General features: G+C 45.3%; 1 protein-coding gene across 2 annotated transcripts; it reads left to right on the top strand.

Annotated features, from left to right (window-relative positions):
* Positions 1 to 779: 779 nt before the first annotated feature.
* JOSD1 (Josephin domain containing 1) lies at positions 780 to 18,797 on the top strand. 2 transcript variants are annotated; one of them, XM_016186524.2, is made up of 5 exons: positions 780 to 917; positions 1,147 to 1,458; positions 14,636 to 14,764; positions 14,896 to 15,090; positions 16,880 to 18,797. In XM_016186524.2, the coding sequence occupies exons 2-5, from the start codon at positions 1,274 to 1,276 to the stop codon at positions 16,977 to 16,979; spliced, it is 609 nt and encodes a 202-aa protein (XP_016042010.1). In that variant the 5' UTR covers positions 780 to 917; positions 1,147 to 1,273; the 3' UTR covers positions 16,980 to 18,797. The 2 variants fall into 2 exon arrangements, with proteins under 2 accessions (XP_016042010.1, XP_007519371.1); XM_007519309.3 differs by having other exon boundaries at positions 780 to 1,458.
* The last annotated feature ends 361 nt before the right edge of the window (positions 18,798 to 19,158 follow it).

The raw sequence follows: 19,158 nt of genomic DNA, 5'->3' as shown, positions 1-19,158 counted from the left end.
ATAGCGGCGCCCGGGGGGAGGGGAGGGCGGGGCGCTGAGGCGGGACTCCCGCTGGCCGCCCCGCCCTGCCCGGCCTGGGAAGAAGCGGCCCCAGGACGGCACCCGAGCTCCGGCTTCACCAGCCGTTGCCGGGAGGCGTCGCACCCAGGCACCGGGCGACACCTTACCCTCTAACCCCCACTACCGACGGCCCACGCCGGCCGGCCCGCGGCCGCCGCGACCCCATAGCCGGCGCCGCTGACGTCAGACGTGACGCCGCGGCGGGGAGGCGCAGGAGGGCGTGTCCGGAGCACGCGCCAGGCGGGGGCCGCTGACGTCGGGCTCAGGTGCGCGCGCGCCCGGCCGAGCGCGGCCCAGGTGGCGGCCCGCAGCTCCAGGTGGCGGCCCGCAGCGGTGAGGGGGAAGCCGGCGGCGCGTCCCGGGATTGTCCCGCCGGCGGAGCCCGGGCTGGGACGGGGACTGGGGGAGCGCTGAGAGGGAGCCTCGCCTTGCACTCACGTGACGGGCGGGGAAGCTGGGGTGTGGGGGCGGAGAGTCCCGTGGGCCGGGGTTCGGGAGGACGAGGCGAGTGGGCCGGCCCCAGCGGGCGGGCCTGCCCCGGGCAGTCTGGTCCTCCGCCGCGTCGCCCGGGCTGACCGGACTGCCTTCCAGGCAGGGCAGAGGCCGGAGGGCGAGTGCGAGCTGTGGAGGAAGCCGCGCCCCGCGGGGCCGCCGCGCACCAGGGGATGGAGAGCCGCCCCCGAGGCCCCGGCTCGGCCCGCGATCCCGCCGAGCCCGGCCCGCGTTAGCCGCTCGGACCTGACGGCCGGCCAACACCTAGGCCTCGTCTCCGGACTCCGTGGCGTTGCGGTTCGAGAGAAATGGAGGAGAAGGAGCGATGTGGCCGAGTCCGTTCCCTACTCCTGCGTTGAGGCCTGGTGGGCATTTGCAGAGGGCGACGGAGCGAGAGAATCGTCATTTTTTTGTCTGTGTGTGTGTGTTTGTTTGATGGGGGGTGGGAGACGGGAAACAGTTTGAATTTTTGTAGAATTCTGCACTTCGATGCGACAAATTAATCCCAAAAGTTACTTTTCTACTGAGAAGAGCCAAGGTTTTTTTTTTTTTTTTTAATTATTATTATTCTAATCTTTTCTCTCCGTGAAAAAGCATAAATCATGGACATCAGAGAATAAAGTGGACCTCAGGACTCCCGAAGCGACTTAAGGCTGCCATTCTCCCCCAGGAGGGAAGAGTGGGGTATTTTTAGCCCTCTCTCGAACCTAAAACGAAAAACATGAGTTGCGTGCCATGGAAAGGAGACAAGGCCAAATCTGAATCATTGGAGCTGCCGCAGGCAGCGCCCCCACAAATCTACCATGAGAAACAGCGCAGGGAGCTTTGTGCCCTGCATGCCCTCAACAACGTCTTCCAGGACGGCAATGCCTTCACACGGGACACACTGCAAGAGATTTTCCAGAGGTAGGGAACCCCCACTTCTCCTTAGCTTCTTGATGTTTTTGCCTGTTTCTTAATTTCTTTTTTTTTTATTTTATATTTCTTTATTTTCCCTTTTTGTTACCCTTGTTGTTTCTCATTGTTGTTGTAGTTATTATTGTTGTTGATGTCGTCGTTGTTAGATAGGACAGAGAGAAATGGAGAGAGGAGGGGAAGACAGAGAGAGGGGAGCGAAAGACAGACACCTGCAGACCTGCTTCACCGCCTGTGAAGTGACTCCCCTGCAGGTGGGGAGCCGGGGGCTCGAACCGGGATCCTTAAGCTGGTCCTTGTGCTTTGCGCCACGTGCGCATAACCCGCTGAGCTACGCCGGACTCCCGCCTGTTTCTTAATTTCTACGGATGGGACAATGTCTCAACTACATAAGCTTTCAAACCAACAGGTATTATTAGTTAGATGCTACTGGCAGGTATGAAAGAGACAAAAATGGGCCAGAATCAACTACCTCGTTGAGCTCTTAAATATGGACTAGGCGTCGTGTTAGCAGCCTCTGTTGCTTCATTTCTAGTGATCCCCCCAACAATCCGTGGGATACCTGTGGTTATTACCATTTCACAGGTAGAAGACAGTACTCAGAAAAAGTCAGGAATTTACCCAAGATAGTAAGAGCTGGAACCGGGCTTGCATTCAGATTTGTAACTGGCCTGTTGACCACTGCTATTAAATATATTGTCTCTGAAGTTCTGCCTCCAAGGAGTTTACATCTGTTGTAGTCAAGGGCAGGAATGTGGTGGGTTCCAGAAGAAAGGTGTGTACACAGCATTCAGCTTTTTTCTGAGGCATTGTGCTGTTGTCTGGTGCTTTTTAGACACTGTTTTGTGAAGCTGTCCTTAACAGTGTTTCACATGGGAAAAGAGAAGGGGCAGCCCAGGCGCAGTGGCTACAGCATTCAGCTCTTTTATTTATTTACTTTCCCTTTTGTTGCCCTTGTTTTTTTTTTTTTTATTGCTGTAGTTATTATTGTTGTTATTGATGTCGTCGTTGTTGGATAGGACAGAGAGAAATGGAGAGAGGAGGGGAAGACAGAGAGGGGGAGAGAAAGACAGACACCTGCAGACCTGCTTCACCACCTGTGAAGTGACTCCCCTGCAGGTGGGGAGCCCCCGGCTCAAACCGGGATCCTTATGCGGGTCCTTGGACTTTGCACCACCTGCGCTACCACCATTGAACTCCCAGCATTGAACTCTCAGTCGAGAGACCTCCCCACCCCCCACCCGTTGCTTATGCCTGAGTGGTGCTATGGTTCTTTCTCTCATAAATGAATATATCTTAAAGAACAAGAATTAAAAAAAGAAAGAAAAACAAAAAGGTAAATTGCCCAAGTGGCGACATGAAGCTGTCTTGAGATTCCTCTCTTCTTTCTACTTTATTATAGATGGCTATTTTTATTGCTGTTGCCAAAAGCTACTGAGCAGCTTGATAAAAGGTTTTTAGGTTTTTTCCTCTCTCTCTGCTTTGATGTTTTAAATAAGCATTACTTTATTATTATTATTTTATTTATTAATGGGGAAGAGAGAAAGAACCAGATATCACTCTGGCACATGTGCTGCCAGGGATCGAACTCAGGACCTCATGCTTGAGAGTCCAAAGCTTCATCACTGCGTCACCTCCCGGACCACTATTATTGTTTTTTACCAGAGCATTGCTCAGCTCTGGTTTATGGTGGTGCAGGGGATTGAACCTGAGACCTGGGACTTTGGAGTCTCAGGTGTGAAAGTCTCTTTGCATAACCATTATGCTATCTACCCTCCCCCCCCAAACTTTTTTTTTTTTTTAATTTTAGCCAGAGCACTGCTCAGCTCTAGTTTATGTTGGTGCTGGGGATTGAACCTGGGATATAGAGTCTTGGGCATAGAAATCTTTTTGTGTTACTATTATGCTATCTCCCCAGATTTAAGAATTAGTTCTGCAGTGTCTGGATGGACTCAGCAACATGTGTGTAGTCTAGAGCTTTGGCAGTGAATCTGTTTCATTACCTAGAAGAGACTAGGCCTGCTTAGTTCCCAGTGCAGAGAAGGATAGAGCATTCTTAAATCACTGAGTGCTGGAAGTGCTAGAAGACCTTTTCTGACCCTCTCAGTTGAAAATGATATTACCATCCCTGTGCATATGAATTGCAGCTGGAGCAAACCTACTGAGAGTGAAACATCAGTAGACCTCATAAAAGAATGCTAATCCTAGTGTGCTGACAATTTTTTACTGAGTATTTTCAATGTTAATCACAACTATAGCAGGGCATCGGTGTCATTTGCATCATGACTATTATCTGGCAAAAGGTGTAACTCTTCAGAAATGAGGTCCTAGGAAGTAGGATAATTAGTTTTAGATCAGCATATCATCTAACTAAGAGAGAGATCAGAGGCCAGTCTGTTAAACTGCTTAACTTTGGCAGACCCTTAATATTTCTATTTCTTTTATTTATTTATTTTTTAAAATTTATTTATTCCCTTTTGTTGCCCTTGTTGTTTTATTGTTGTAGTTATTATTGTTGTTGTCGTTGTTGGATAGGACAGAGAGAAATGGAGAGAGGAGGGGAAGACAGAGAGGAGGAGAGAAAGAGAGACACCTGCAGACCTACTTCACCGCCTGTGAAGCGACTCCCCTGCAGGTGGGGAGCCGGGGTTCGAACCGGGATCCTTATGCTGGTCCTTGTGCTTTGCGCCACCTGCGCTTAACCCGCTGCGCTACAGCCTGACTCCCTACTCAACTTTTACCTCCCAATTGAAACATTTTGCCCACTTCCACTCACTAGTAAATGCCAAGTCTCAAAATTCTCTGTATTCAAAAGTTTTCCATAAATTTGGTTCCTAATTTATGATGACAGTTACTAGCATAGGTAGATGAAGACTGTGTAATGCACTGTTTTCAAAGATTTTCTTGTGTTGACGTATATTGTATACTGATAGATTCTGCTATTTTATTTTATTTCATTTACCAGAGCACTGCTCAGCTCTGGCTTATGGTGGTTCTGGGGATTGAGTCTGGGACCTGACATCCATAGAAACAAGAATCTTTTGCATAGCCATTATGCTAACTCCTGGACCCAATTTCCCATTTTTCTTTTTTTGCTTTTGGTTTTTAATATTTTACTTATTTGATAGAGATAGAAATCGAGGGGGGGAGCCGGGCCGTGGCTCAGCAGGTTAAGTGCACCTGGCGGAAACACACTGACCGGCATCAGGATCCTGGGTCGAGCCTCTGGCTCCCCACCTGCAGGGAGTTCATTTCACAGGCAGTGAAGCAAGTCTGCAGGTGTCTTTCTCTCCCCCTCTGTCTTCCTATCCTCTCTCGAGTTCTCTCTGGCCTATCCAACAACTACAATGGCAATAACAACAACAATAATAACATCAACAACAATGATAAATAAGGGCAACAAAAGGGGGGGAAATCAAGAAAGAAGGGAAACAGGGAGAGACAGACTCCTGCAGTGTCTGCACTGCTTCACTGCTCTCAAAGCTTCGCCCTTGCAGGTGGGGACTGGAGGAAGGTGGGGTGAACCTGGGCTCTTGTGCCTTGTGACATCGCTCAACACAATGTCACTCAACCAGGTGCACCACTGCCTGGTTACCAAATTTTTCTGCATGAGGAAATCATGGCATAGTGATTTAATGGAGCAGTTAGGAGCAGGATTTGGACCCAAGCTTTGTGCCCCCAGGTCCTGCCTTTCTAACTGCTCAGCTGCTTCCTGGGTAGTAGAAAGTATTATTGAGCAGTGAGGTCATTTACCCTGCCTACTACACTGCGTCTGGTCTGAAGATGTGATGGTCACAGGTGTTTGTGGGTGGTAGATTCAGCTGTGTCTTCTCTAAATGGAAGAAGGCTAAATGTTTGTTAAAGATACATGCAACCAAAATTCGATTTTAGCATAGGAGAGTTCTGAAGAGAGAACCAGAGCACCACTCTGACACATGTGATGCCAGGGATTGAACTCAGGGTCTCAGGCTAGAGAGGCCAATGCTTTATCTATTTTGCCACCTGCTGGGTCACTCTATTTTGCCTTTAAAAGTTTTAGCAGTTTGTAATATATTCCCTGATTCCTTGTTATCACAACGTAAAGATCCACCTCAAAATAATAGCAGACATTATATAGAGAATATACTTTGTTGGGCTGGGTGATGGCACATCTGGTTAAGTGCACATGTTAACAATGCACAAGGACCTGTGTTTGAGCCCTTGGTCCCCACCTGCAGGGGGAAAGCTTTATGAGTGATGAAGTAGTGTTGCAGGTGTCTCTCTGTATTTCTTCCTCTCTATCACTCCCTTCCTTCTTGACTTCTGGCTGTCTCTATCCAATAAATAAATAAAAATAAAATAAATAAAAATGAGGGAGTCGGGCGGTAGCACAGCAGGTTAAGCACAGGTGGTGCAAAGCGCAAGGATCAGCGTTAGGATCCCAGTTTGAACCCCAGCTCCCCACCTGCAGGGGAGTCACTTCACAAGCGGTGAAGCAGGTCTGCAGGTGTCTTTCTCTCCCCCTCTCTGTCTTCCCCTCCTCTCTCCATTTCTCTCTGTCCTATCCAACAACAACGACATCAGTAACAGCAGTAATAACTACAACAATAAAACAAGGGCAGCAAAAGGGAATAAATAAATTAGTAAATATTAAAAAATGTGTTTGTTTTTTTTTTTTTTTCCTCCTCCAGGGTTATTGCTGGGCTCGGTGCCTGCACCATGAATCCACCGCTCCTGGAGGCCATTTTTTTTCCCCCTTTTGTTGCCCTTGTTGTAGCTTCGTTGTGGTTATTATTATTGCCCTTGTTGACGCAATTCGTTGTTGGATAGGACAGAGAGAAATGGAGAGAGGAGGGGAAGACAGAGAAGGGAAGAGAAAGACAGACACCTGCAGACCTGCTTCACCGCCTGTGAAGCGACTCCCCTGCAGGTGGGGAGCCGGGGGCTCGAACCGGGATCCTTATGCCGGTTCCTGCGCTTTGCACCACATGCGCTTAACCCACTGCGCCACCGCCCGACCCCCTGTTTGTTTTTTTTTTAATTAGTGGTCCGGGAGGTGGCGCAGTGGATAAAGCATTGGAGTCTTAGCATGAGGTCCTGAATTCAATCCCTGGCAGCACATGTACCAGGGTGATGCCTGGTTCTTTCTCCTCCTATTGTTTCTCATTAATAAATAAATAAAACTTTTTAAAAAATTTAAAAAAGAGAGAAAATATACCTTGTCTCTACTCCAGAGGTGAAATTCCAAATAAGAGAGAGATTTTGTATGGAAAGATTCTGTGTGAGAAAAAGGAAAGGTGAACAGATTGAAATAAAATTTAAAAAGCAGAGTGAAGAGGTGAGGGAGAGAAGGTGGAAGGTTTTAAACAAACATTTGCAAGCAGCCTGCAGTGTGCCAGGCACTGCCAGGCTCTGAAGAGAGCACAAGCAGAGCAGGACTTACAACCTTGGGATTTAAAGCGAGTTAAGGGGGGGGAAGCAGTCCATTCAGATCTTTATTTTTAAAGATTTTATTTATTCATAGGATAGATAGGAGGAGAGAGAGAAAGAACCAGACATCACTCTGGTACATGTGTTGCCAGGGATTGAACTCAGGACCTCATGCTTGAGCGTCAGTGTTTTATCTACTGTGCCACCTCCTGGACCACTCCATTCGGATCTTAAGAAAAATTAATAGTGGCAGGCTTATGGGCCAGATGGTGGTGCACCCAGTTAAGTGCACGTTATAATGCTCAAGGACCCAGGATCAAGCCCCTTGTCCCCACCTGCAGGGGAAGAGCTTTGCAAGGGGTGAAGCAGTATTGCAGGTGTGTGTCTTTCTCCATCTCTTCCACCCCTCTTCCTCTCAAATTCTCTGTCTCTATCCAATAAACAAAATATTTAAAAAATATATTGGCAGATTTAACCACATAATTTAAAATCCCCAGATCCGGGAGTCAGACAGTAGCGCAGCAGGTTAAGCACATGTGGTGCAAAACGCAAGGACTGGTGTAAGGATCACGGTTTGAGTCCCGGGCTCCCCACCTGCAGGGGAGTTGCTTCACAGGTGGTGAAGCAGGTCTGCAGGTGTCTGTCTTTCTCTCCCCCTGTCTCCCCCTCCTTTTTCCATTTCTGTCTGTCCTATCTAACAATGATGACATCAATAACAACAATAATAACTACAACAATAAAAAAAACAAGGGCAAAAAGAAAAAACAGCCCCCAGATCTAAGCTCCTGTGCTTTTTTAGAAGCACTTGTTAATGTCTAATGAATAGTATAAATGAGAGAAAAAAAATGTTGAATGCCATTTGCTGAGAGGAAGTTCATCCTAGCAGTTGAATTTTAGCCAGATAAAATAGGAGAAATACAAAAGCAGGGTGGAGTTTCAATAATGTGGATATGAGATGACTCATGTTTAGAATTGGAAATGAATAGAAATTTAGAACTTAGCTAATGACTTGGCAGTAATTAAGGTCAAGGAAGAGAGAGGAGTCTCAGATATTGTCTCCCTTCAGGATTTGCAGATAGGGCTGAGGTCTGCATGGTAGCAAAAATAGGTCCTTAGTTTAAAGTGAAATTGGAGAAAAGAAAAGATCAGAAACTGGACCGGAGCCCTCAGTGGGTTTAGGTTACGATTTGGATACTTGAGCTCATACATGTTACCGTATGTGCCTGTGCTCGGAGGAGGAAGGAGCTGAGAAGTCAAAAGACAGGACAGCACTTTGGCAAGGTTTTTATGAAGATTCTCAGACCTAAAATATTTCATTTCTTTTTTATTTTACTTTATTTATTTTGATAGGACAGAGAAACTGAGAGGGGAAAAGGAAAAGGGATGCAGGAGGAGAGAGACTGACACCTGAAGGACTGACTGCTTCATTGCTTGTGAAGCTTTTCCCTTGTGGGTGGAGACCAGGGCTTGAACCCAGGTCTTTGTCCGTGGTAACACATGCCCAGCCCTTAGATCTCAGACATTTTCACTGACTGATGTCAGTGTTTCAGTAGTCAAGTGTTCTTTTAGCTAGGCCTGTGTTTCTTACCCAAATTAAGTAACTTAAAGTCTAAATAGATGAAAACTAGGTTGGGAGCCTAGTACAGGGGTAAAAACCTAATGTAAGCTGGGAAGGGGTAAAGAGGATTGTAGATATGACCAAGGAGGTGGTACAGCAGTGAAACTCTGGGCTTACAGACAGGCATGAATTTGATCTCTGGTGCCATATGTGTTAGAATACTGTTCTTACTGCCCCACCCCCAGTCCGCCTCTTAGGAAGTGAATCTTCTTCTAGCGTTTGCCCTAGAAGAAGAAGATTCACTTCCTAAGAGGCGGACTGGGGAGGGGGGGAGGAGGAAGTGAATAAAATATGTGGATAGGGGAGATAGCATAATGGTTATTCAAAAAGAAAGTCCCAGGTTCAATCCCCTGCACCATGGGATAAATCATGAGCAGTGCTCTGGTTAAAAGTAAAGAAATAAAAGGTGAGAGGGAGAGGGAGGGAGAGACCAGGCTGTGGCATGCCTCGTAGACAGCACATGTTACCATGTGCAAGGACCCGGGTTCAAGCCCCGATCCCTGTCTGCGGGAGAAAGTGCACAAGCAGTGAAGTAGTGCTGAAATTTCTTTCTCTCCTGCCCTCTTAATTTCTCTCTGTCTTGGTGCCAGGCGGTGGTGCACCTGGTTGAGCACAAGCATTACAGTTCACAGGGACCCAGGCTCAAGCCCATGGTCCCCACCTGCAGGGGGGAAGCTTTACGAATGCTGCAGGTATCTTCCTGTCTCTCTGTCTTTATCTCCCCTCCTCTCTCAGTTTCTCTCTTTATTTATCCAATAATAAATAAATAAAAATAATTTTTAAAAATTTCTCTATCTAGTAAGTAAATAAAATGTAAAGAAAAGGACCTAGTGGGGATTGTATTGTTATGTGGAAAACTTGGAAATGGAAATGTTATGCATGTGTAAACTTGTATTTATTGTCAATTGTAAAGCATAAAGCATTAATCCCCCAATAAATAAATAAATAAAAAGAGGGCAGAGGTGATAGCATAATGGTTATGCAAAGTATGCAAAAAGACTTTATGTCTGAGACTCTGAAGCCCCAGTTCCAATCTTCCTGGACCACCATAAGCTATAGCTGAGTGGGGCTCTGGTAAAAAAAAAAAAAAAGTCATGTGGTCTGGGAGGTGACACAGTAGATAAAATGTTGGCCTTTCAAGCATGAATTCCCAACCCAAGTTCAATACTCAGCATAGCATGTACCACAGTGGTGCTCTGGTTCTCATAAGTAAATAAATATTTAAAAATAGCAGTCAGGAGAAAGATAGTTACCAGATGGTTTCACTCATATGTGGCCTGTAGACACAACTAAAATACATAAACATGAAAGAAAAAAAATTGTCTTTAAGAATTTTTTAGAATTATGGTGGTTATAGGAGCTCCAGTGGTGTAGTTGGTTAGCGTGCGGTAACCAGTTACTTATGTAACTTATGTAGAACTATAGTGGTTATCTGTGGGATGTGGAAGGGTATAGATACAGAATCTTGGTGATGGGTGCGGTGTGGAACCATATCCTGTAGTCATAAAGCTAAAAAGCAATCAGGGCCAGAGAAACAGTAATAGCTTATTTGCATAGTGTCCTGCTTTACCATGTGCACAACCCAAGTTTGAACCTGGTCCCCACTGCACTGCAGGAAGTTTTTGTGCTGTGACCTCTTTTTTTGTCTCTATTTAAAAATTAAAATAAAAAAATAGTAAAAAAAATTATTTTGGCCAGGCATTGTTGTATCTAGTGATAATGGCACACATGTTATAATTTGCAAGGACGTGGGTTCAATCCCCCTGGTCCCTACCCGCATGGGGAAAGCTTCAGGAGTGGTGAAGTACTGCTGCAGGTGTCTGTATCTGTCTCCCCCTTCCCTCTCAATTTTTCTTTGTCTCTATCTGATAAATCAAATAAAAAATTAAAAACTTGCTTTAAAAATTATTAGTCTAAAGAAAAAAAAAAGATTATAGCTATTAGTGAACAACCAACATTCGCTACCACAGTGGGAAAGTCATCTCACTTTTAGAAGATCTCGGGGTTAACGACGCCGACATCAATGATAACTACAACAACAGTAAAAAGCAACAAGGGCAACAAAAGGGAAAAAAAAAAAAAAAGATCTCGGGAGTCAGGCGGTAGTGCAGCAGGTTAAGCGCATGTGGCGCAAAGCGCAGGGACCGGCAGAAGGATCCTGGTTCGAGCCCCCGGCTCCCCACCTGCAGTGGAGTCGCTTTACAGGCGGTGAAGCAGGTCTGCAGATGTCTGTCTTTCTCTCCCCCTCTCTGTCTTCCCCTCTTCTCTCCATTTCTCTCTGTCCTATCCAACAATGACATCAATAACAACAACAATAAAACAACAAGGGCAACAAAAGGGAGTAAATAAATAAATAGTTAAAAAGAAAAAGATCTCTGGGGCACACATTACAATGCACAAAGACCCGGGTTCAAGCCCCCAGTCCCCACCTGCAGGAGGAAAGCTTTAGGAGTGCTGAAACAGGGCTGCAGGTGTCTCCCTTTCTGTCTTCCCCTTCCCTCTAATTTTTTTTTTAATAATTTATTTATTCATGAGAAAGATAGGACGAGAGAAAGAACCAGCCATCACTCTGGTACATGTGCTGCCGGGGATCGAACTCAGCACCTCATGCTTGAGATTCTGGTGCCTTAGCCACTGCACCACCTCCCGGACCACTTCCCTCTAATTTTTAACTGTCTATCCAATGATAAATAAAATAATGATTAAAAAATGGATTAAAGAGACAGTTTTTTTAAAAAAAAAAATCCCTGATGCTGGGGAGGTAGCACTGTGGTTATGCAAAAAAAACTTTAGTACTTGAGGCTTTGGGATTGTAGGCGCTATCCCCAGCCAGTACCACCATAAGCTAGAGCTGAGCGGTGAATGCTCTGGCTAGAAAAAGAAAAGCCTTGAACTAGGGAAATGGTTCAACTAATAGAGCACCAGACTTTCATTCCACCCCATCACTGCTTGTCTCTAGTCCCAAAGTGGTGCTTGTCTGTCTCTCCTCTCTGCTTCTTAAGAAATTCTCTCTCATATATATAAAATCTTAAAATGTTCCTGAGTGGGTTAGGAAGATAGCACAATGGTTATGCAGATGACCCATGCCTGAGGCTTCCGTCCTCCAGCTCAGTTTCCAGCACCATCATAAACCAGAGCTGAGCACTGCTCTATTAAATAAATAAACAAAATTCTGAATAAGTGGAAGAAGCCACACAAGGATAAGGTTGTAAACTGAGAAAAGGTTTTTTTTGTTTGTTTGTTTGTTTTTTACTATTTATATTTATTTTTAAAATTTTATAGAGATAGAGAAATGGAGATGGGTGATAGGGAGAGAAACAGACACCTACAGTACTTCTTCACTACTTCTGAAGCTTTCTCCCTGCAGGTGGATACAAGGGGCCTTGAACTTGGGTCCTTATACATGGTAACGTGTGCTCTTCCAGGTGTGCCACCACTTGGCCCCCCAAAAGGTTTTTAATTTTTTTTTTTTTAACCAGAGCACTGTTCAGCTCTGGCTTATGGTGGTGTGGGGGGTTGAACCTGGAACTTCGGAACCTCAGACATGAGAGTCTGTTTGCATAACCACTATGCTATCTATCCTCCGCCCCCAAAAGGTTTTTACTGAGTTAACTCTGAGAACTTAAATGATCTCCAAGGGCAAGGCAGACACATCATCATAATAGCCATCTCCAGCAGAGCACTTTTAGGATTTGTGAGCTGTACTTTGTGCTTCATTTAAATCAAGGAAATTCTGAGTCTTTTTTGTTTGTAGCTAGAGATAGGCAGAGAGAGAAAGTGAGGGACCACAGCACTGAAGCTTCCTTAGGTGCATTGGGGGCCAGACTTGAACCTGGGGGTCACATGCCCATGGCAAAGCACACTATCCAAAGAAGCTGCTTCACCAGCCTGTCTCTCTCTCTCTCTTCTTTCCTACCAGAGCACTAGTTAGCTCTGGTTTATGGTGCTGCTAGAGATTGAACCTGGGACCATTTATAAAGCTTCCTTGTATAACTATTATGCTATCTTCTCAGCCCTATGTCATACAGTTAGAAATGAACTCAGGTAGTCCCGGAGGTGGTGCGTTGATTAAAGCATTGGACTCAAGCATGAGGTCTTGAATTCAATCCCTGGCAGCACATGTACCAGACTCACAGCTGTTTTCTCTGTCTCTCTCTCTCTCTTCCTATCTTTCTCATTAATAAATAAAATCTTTAAAAAAAAAAAAGAAATGAATTCAGGTCTGACCTCATTTTATCTTTCTTTAAATGGGATGGCTAAAGAGGTTTTATTTATTCATTAACATTAGAGGGAGAGCCAGTACCTACACATGCCATATCAGGGATCAAATTCAGTATCTCATGCTTTTAAGCCCCAAATTGCAACCTGAGTACTACCTTCCTGACCTTTGGCTAAAGAGGTTTGATTAAGATAATAATAATAAAAAGCTTAAAGTTGGGAGTTGGGCGGTAGCACAGTGGGTTAAGCGCACATGGTGCAAAGCACAAGGACCAGCATAAAGATCCCGGTTTGAGCCCCCGGCTCCCCACCTGCAGGGGAGTCACTTCACAGGCGGTGAAGCAGGTCTGCAGGTGTCTGTCTTTCTCTCCCCCTCTCTGTCTTCCCCTCCTCTCTCCAATTCTCTCTGTCCTATCCAACAACAACAACATCAGTAACAACAACAATAATAACTACAACAACAATAAACAAGGGCAACAAAAGGGAAAATAAATAAAGTTTAAAAAAAAAAAAAGCTTTCAGGGAAGCAATTACAGAAGCCAGACCTTCCACCTTCTGCAACCCACAAAGACCCTGGGTCCATACTCCCAGAGGGATAGAGAATGGGAAAGCTATCAGGGGAGGGGATGGGATATGGAGATTGGGTGGTGGGAACTGTGTGGAGTTGTACCCCTCCTAACCTATGGTTTTGTTAATTTATCCTTTCTTAAATTAAAAAAAAAAAATATATATATATATATATATATATATCTTAAAGTTGACAGGGGCGTACCAGTATTGCAGTTGTATTTTGTTTTGTACAGTGAAAAAAACATATATGAGAAACTAGAGCCTCTCTGGGGAGAACCTCTGCCTGGCTGCCAATTCCCTCCTCCCCCCATGTATTCCACATACACATATATTCGCAATGCCTTGAGAAGGTCTTACATTCTAGTTTAACCTAAGCCTTGCTACCTTTTATAGTCTGGTCTTAATCCATACATTTATGTTGCTAGCCCTCTCCTGTAGGCCTTTGATCACCAACTAAGTGCAGGCCTTAAATAGAAAACACTTATATTACTTAAAAAAAAAAAAAAGTCAGGAAGAAAAGGGAGTACCCATCCAAAATGAATCTAGTAAATGTCTTTTTCCAGTGTGAAAAGGGCTGTGTCAAAGCGGGAAGATCAGTAAGGAAGAGAACTGCAGAAATGAGTGGGATGGGGCCACCATAAAGGACTTAAAAAAAAATTTTTTTTTTGAGAGAGATGCAGAGAGAGAAACACCAGAGCACTGCTCAGCTCTGGTTTATGGTGGTGTGGGGGATTGAACCTGGGATTTAGGAGCCTCAGGCATGCATGAGAGTCTGTTTGCATAACCATTATGCTGTCTCCCCTGCAAATGAGACTCATGGAACATTCTGTGTCCACTAGCCACCGTGTAGATACAGTGTCTGGAAAAGTGGCCGATAGGCCTTGCCACTGCTGAATTGCTTTTTATCACTAATATGAGAGAACCAGAGCATCATTCTGGCATACACAGTGTCTGTTATCAGATGCAGAACCTCAAGCTTGCAGGACTTGTGCTTTTTTGCTGTGCTGCCTCCCAGACAACCTGGCTTAGGTTTTTTGTAGGAAAGGGAGTGTCAGGTATCAGCAGCCTAGACTCCAAAATGCTTTAGTGAAAACTGGTTAAATTTTATTTGACTGGGGGGAGCCAGCTCCTGTCCGGGAGTAGTAATGCAAAGTAGTACAGATCTAGGAGAGGCCAGACAGACCAAATGAGACTTCACCCCATCTCCCCTTCTCTCTCTCTCTCTCTCTCTCTCTCTCTCTCTCTCTCTCTGGTGTGGGGTTTGAACTTGGGACTTTGGAGCCTCAGGCATGAGAGTTTCTTTGCATAACCATTATGCTATCTACCTCAGCCCATCTACTTTCACATTTGCAGGTTGTCCCCAAACACCATGGTGACCCCCCACAAGAAGAGCATGCTGGGAAATGGGAACTATGATGTGAATGTCATTATGGCAGCACTTCAGACCAAAGGCTATGAAGCTGTTTGGTGGGACAAGCGCAGGTAATCTAAACCCAGCTTGACGTGATGAGAATCGACGCTGCTTGAGTTCTCATGGAGTTGGTAACCAATCAGCTGTGTGACTGGGAACCTTGGGGTGATAACTCTGCAACCTGACCCTGTTCTCTTCTCAGGGACGTCAGTGTCATTGCTCTCACTAACGTTATGGGCTTCATCATGAATCTGCCCTCCAGCCTATGCTGGGGCCCATTGAAGTTGCCCCTCAAAAGGCAGCACTGGATCTGTGTTCGACAGGTGGGAGGTGCCTACTACAACCTTGACTCTAAACTGAAGATGCCCGAGTGGATTGGAGGAGAGAGTGAGCTCAGGTACCTGTGTGGCCAATAAGTGGACTCCTTCCTTTGGTGGGTTGGGGAAAGTTGAGCTTATTTTTGATGAATTGACAAAGGAAATGAAATTCCTGTCTTCCTGAATCCATTTCCTACTCCACTTAGAATTGTAAAACTTTATTCAGACTTGAAAGATCTAAATTTTTGATGGCCCATGAGGACCATTAATATCTTGTTTTTCTGGGGCATTACTGCTCTGGGCTGACTTCAGATAGAAAGAAACAGGTGGGGTCGGGGGAAGGCACCACAGCACAGAGCTTTCTCCAGTGCAATGGGGGCCAGGCTTCAACTTGGCTTGCACACATGGCAAAGCAGGTGAGCATTTTGCCAACCCTGTTTTTGTTTGCCTTTACAATACCATAGCCCCTCACACACTTGATTCCACTGCTCCCATGCTGACTTTCTTTTTTAGATAGAGGAGGGAAAGATAGCACACCACCTCACCATCCATGAAGCTTCCCCTTTGTGTGATGGTGCTCCCATGTGGTCCTGAGTTAAATGTAGGCTCTAACTTAGCCCTAAATACCTTTGGTAAGGAATATTCAGCATCAGAGATGCTAGCCTTCTGGTCCGTAACAATTCATACACTTATGACAGTATGACTTAGCTGCCAGATTAGAGAAAAGAAAATAAACATTGAGGCCTAAGTTGACTTTATTCCCGTGGGGTCAAAAAAGAAACTTTTTTTTAAGTGTCTTTTTAAAAAACATTTTTACTAGGGGGAGTCGGGCGGTAGCGCAGTGGGTTAAGCGCATGTGGCGCAAAGCGCAAGGACTGGTGTAAGGATCCCGGTTCAAGCCCCCGGCTCCCCACCTGCAGGGGAATCGCTTCACTGGCAGTGAAGCAGGTCTGCAGGTGTCTATCTTTCTCTCTCCCTTTCTATCTCTTTCTATCTTCCCTTCCTCTCTCCATTTCTCTCTGTCCTATCTAACAACAACGACATCAGTAACAACAATAACTACTACAACAAGGGCAACAAAAGGGAAAACAAATAAAAAAAATTTTTACTTGCTATTGAATAGAGACAGAAATTGAGAGAGGAGAGGAAGGTTGAGAAGGAGAGAGACAGAGAGATACCTGCAGCTCTGCCTCACCATTTGTGAAGCTTTCCCCCTGCAGGTGGGGACCAGGGCTTGAACCCAGGTCCTTGTGCACTGTAGTGTGTGCGCTTAACCAGGTGCGCCACCATCTGGCCCCAAGAAACTTTTTTTTAAACAGTTATCTGTTAAATGTATTAGGATACTTTGGCCAATTTTTGACAAAACTAGCTACAGTTAGCAGTAATGCTTTAGAATTAACACAAATTCAGATTGGAAATACAACTGGATAGGTTGATGGAAACACAATGTGGTACCTTCTAAAAACAGATTACTACGAGTCTTTTTTTCTAAGTTATTATGGGGCAGATAGCATAATGGTTATGCAATAGACCTGGGGTTCAAAAATCCCAGGTTCGATACCTCATACCACCATATGCCTGAGCTGAGTAGTGCTCTGGCAAAATAAGAAACAACAAACAACATGTATGTTAAAAAGTTATTAGGAGAAAACCAGAACATCCCTCTGGCACATGTGGTACTGTGCATCAGACTCAGGAGCTCCTGCCTGTAAATTTAGAACTTTAGCCACTGCACACCTTACAGACCACGACTACTAGTATTTTAGGACTGTCAGGGCAACTGGTGAAAATGGAACCCCAACGCTGGGATTTGCAGCTTTCACTAGCATTCATTTCCTCACTTATTTATTTATTTTTTCTCACCCATAGGAAATTTCTAAAGCATCATTTGCGAGGAAAGAACTGTGAACTGCTGCTGGTGGTACCAGAAGAGGTGGAGGCCCATCAGAGTTGGAGGGCTGATGTATAATACAGTTCTACCCAGCCTTCCCTCACCGCAGCTCCCTAAATCTTCGGTGACATCTTATGGCCCATACAGTGGGTCTGTCCTTGCCACTCCCCAAACATCTCATCGGGTTTTTCCTCAGATTTGACAGTGCAATAGGACAGGTGTATGGACTGTTCCAAGAACCAATCAGCACTACTTGTTCCTGGGGAGGAAGACAGGAGCTATGTATGCTTAGGAAAAGCAATGGAAGGAAGAACTTTCTTATTTATGAGGAGAGAGAGGTGTGTCCTAGCTTATTTCCCCTTTTTATGAGACAAGAAGTTCTGCTGGAGTTCACTGCTGCTCTGATTCACCTGGAGATGCTGCCTCCATTCCCCCTTTCTGGCAGCCAGTGGATCTGAAGACTATACTTGCAACGCTAGTGTGACTGACTTGAATAGGACCTAGAACATAAGGGGGTCTCAGGAAACCATCTCCAAAATCCCAGCAGTGCTACTGCATGCTGGCCCCGACCCTTTTAAAGAGTGATTTGTGGCCATCCTTGGAGTTTTATGATGAAAATTCTCTAATATTCCATGTCAAGTGGTTGAATCCTCCAATATTCCAGTGTGACAGGGTAAGATAGATTCCTAAGATGTGCTCAAAGCCAAACTAGGCAGGCATAGCAACTCATCCTCCTCAAGTCTACTTGTCCCTGCCACTTCACTACATTGAGAGGTTTTTTTATTTTATTTTTTTATCAGGGATTGAGAGCGGTTAAGAGTAGGTAGAACCTAGGCTTGGCGCTATAGGGATAAAAACCAGAACCCCAGAGTTGCATGACCATATACATTATGTCATAGCATCTGGGTTTGTCATCTTTCTGTAGTTTTCTTTACAAATCAACTGAGAATTGACCCATCCCCCCCACCTCTTCAACTAGTTGTAGGCCACTTTCCCCCTGTAATCTTGGAAAGCTAAAGAGATGGGGAAGTGTTCCGCCACACTGTCACCAGAGTGGTTGTCATTGCCTCGAGGCAGCAGGGCAGGCAGGGCTCGCCTGTCTAGCCCTTCCAGATCATTCAATAGTCTTGACAGGTCTGGGAGCTGACCTGCTGGTGAGACTTCTTTCCAGCAGCAAAGTCAGCCTGAGGCTTGCATGTCAAGCCTGAGCAAGCTTAATGGGATGAAGCTGAGGCTTGCTCCCCACTGTGACTGGAGTGCATGTTTACACCAGCACTTTTTCTGCACATGTATCTTCAATCCAGCAAGGCCATTTTTCTATGCTGAGTAACAGAGGCCATCAAACAGCTACTTCATTACATCTTCTCAGCAATTGGCTGCAGTCTCTTCTGCACCATTTTCTACACCAGTCCTGCTTGGCACCACAGGGAGCTCCTCTGCACAATGACATTCCAGCCACCACCAACCAGAAGTTACAGCCAACTTGCTGATTGTCACAAGCAGGACCTTGGGTCCACTGGCACTGTCAGTGATAGTAAGCCATTTCTGGGAAGAGGAGGCAGCTCCTCTCCACCAATCTGCTTCGGCCTGTGCACATGGCACTTCGAGTCTCCACGCACTTGGAGTCCATGAGCCAATGGGTTATGCAAAGATGCTTAGACATTTCAGGGCTGGTTTCTCTGTTCATATCCAGTTCTGGTGCTTAGGAACAGGGACCCAGGCAAAATGCCCCACTACCTTTTAAGAAAGGGGGCAGGACTGACCCTGATGCCCAGGAAGGGGCAACCCTAGGCTTTTTGTTTTTCTTGCTTTTATTCCTTTTTTGTTGGCCTTGTGCTGGGTTTGTTTACAAAAGATGTATTTTGTTTAATCAAACATTAAAAATGGAAAGCTGTACATATATCTCACTTGCCTGAATTATGTGTATAAAAAGTAAGCTAGTACTTCGTGTCTGTAAAAAAAATGCACTACTATTGAAGTCCTCCATTAGATACTGTGCATTGGTCAGATCTCTCACCTCAGAAATGCAGACAAAACATTCAACTTAATCTACACAGCCTAGATTCATTAAGAACCCTAAGAAGTGCTTTTTTACCAGCACTGCTTTTAAAGTTCCCGTTGTGTGGTGCTCCCAATGTAGTGACTTGAACCCAGGTCCTTGCACGTGAAAAGTGCACTGTAACAGGGTGAGTCATCCCATGGGCCCTAGATCATGTTAAGTCAGTGGCCTTAGCACTGAATCAAACTATAAATTTCA

The sequence above is a fragment of the Erinaceus europaeus genome, chromosome 4 (genome assembly GCF_950295315.1).
Source record: "Erinaceus europaeus chromosome 4, mEriEur2.1, whole genome shotgun sequence".
NCBI classification, from domain to species: Eukaryota; Metazoa; Chordata; class Mammalia; order Eulipotyphla; family Erinaceidae; genus Erinaceus; species Erinaceus europaeus.
The sequence above is the reverse complement of the archived record's forward strand: the minus strand, read 5'-3'. Positions and strand labels throughout refer to the sequence as shown.

Excerpts from the sequence above, each read along its gene's own strand:
- JOSD1 (XM_016186524.2), top strand. The coding sequence starts at position 1,274 with ATGAGTTGCGTGCCATGGAAAGGAGACAAGGCCAAATCTGAATCATTG. Across the intron at positions 1,459-14,635 it reads CTGCAAGAGATTTTCCAGAG|GTTGTCCCCAAACACCATGG; the intron begins GTAGGGAACCCC and ends TCACATTTGCAG. Across the intron at positions 15,091-16,879 it reads GGAGGAGAGAGTGAGCTCAG|GAAATTTCTAAAGCATCATT; the intron begins GTACCTGTGTGG and ends TCTCACCCATAG.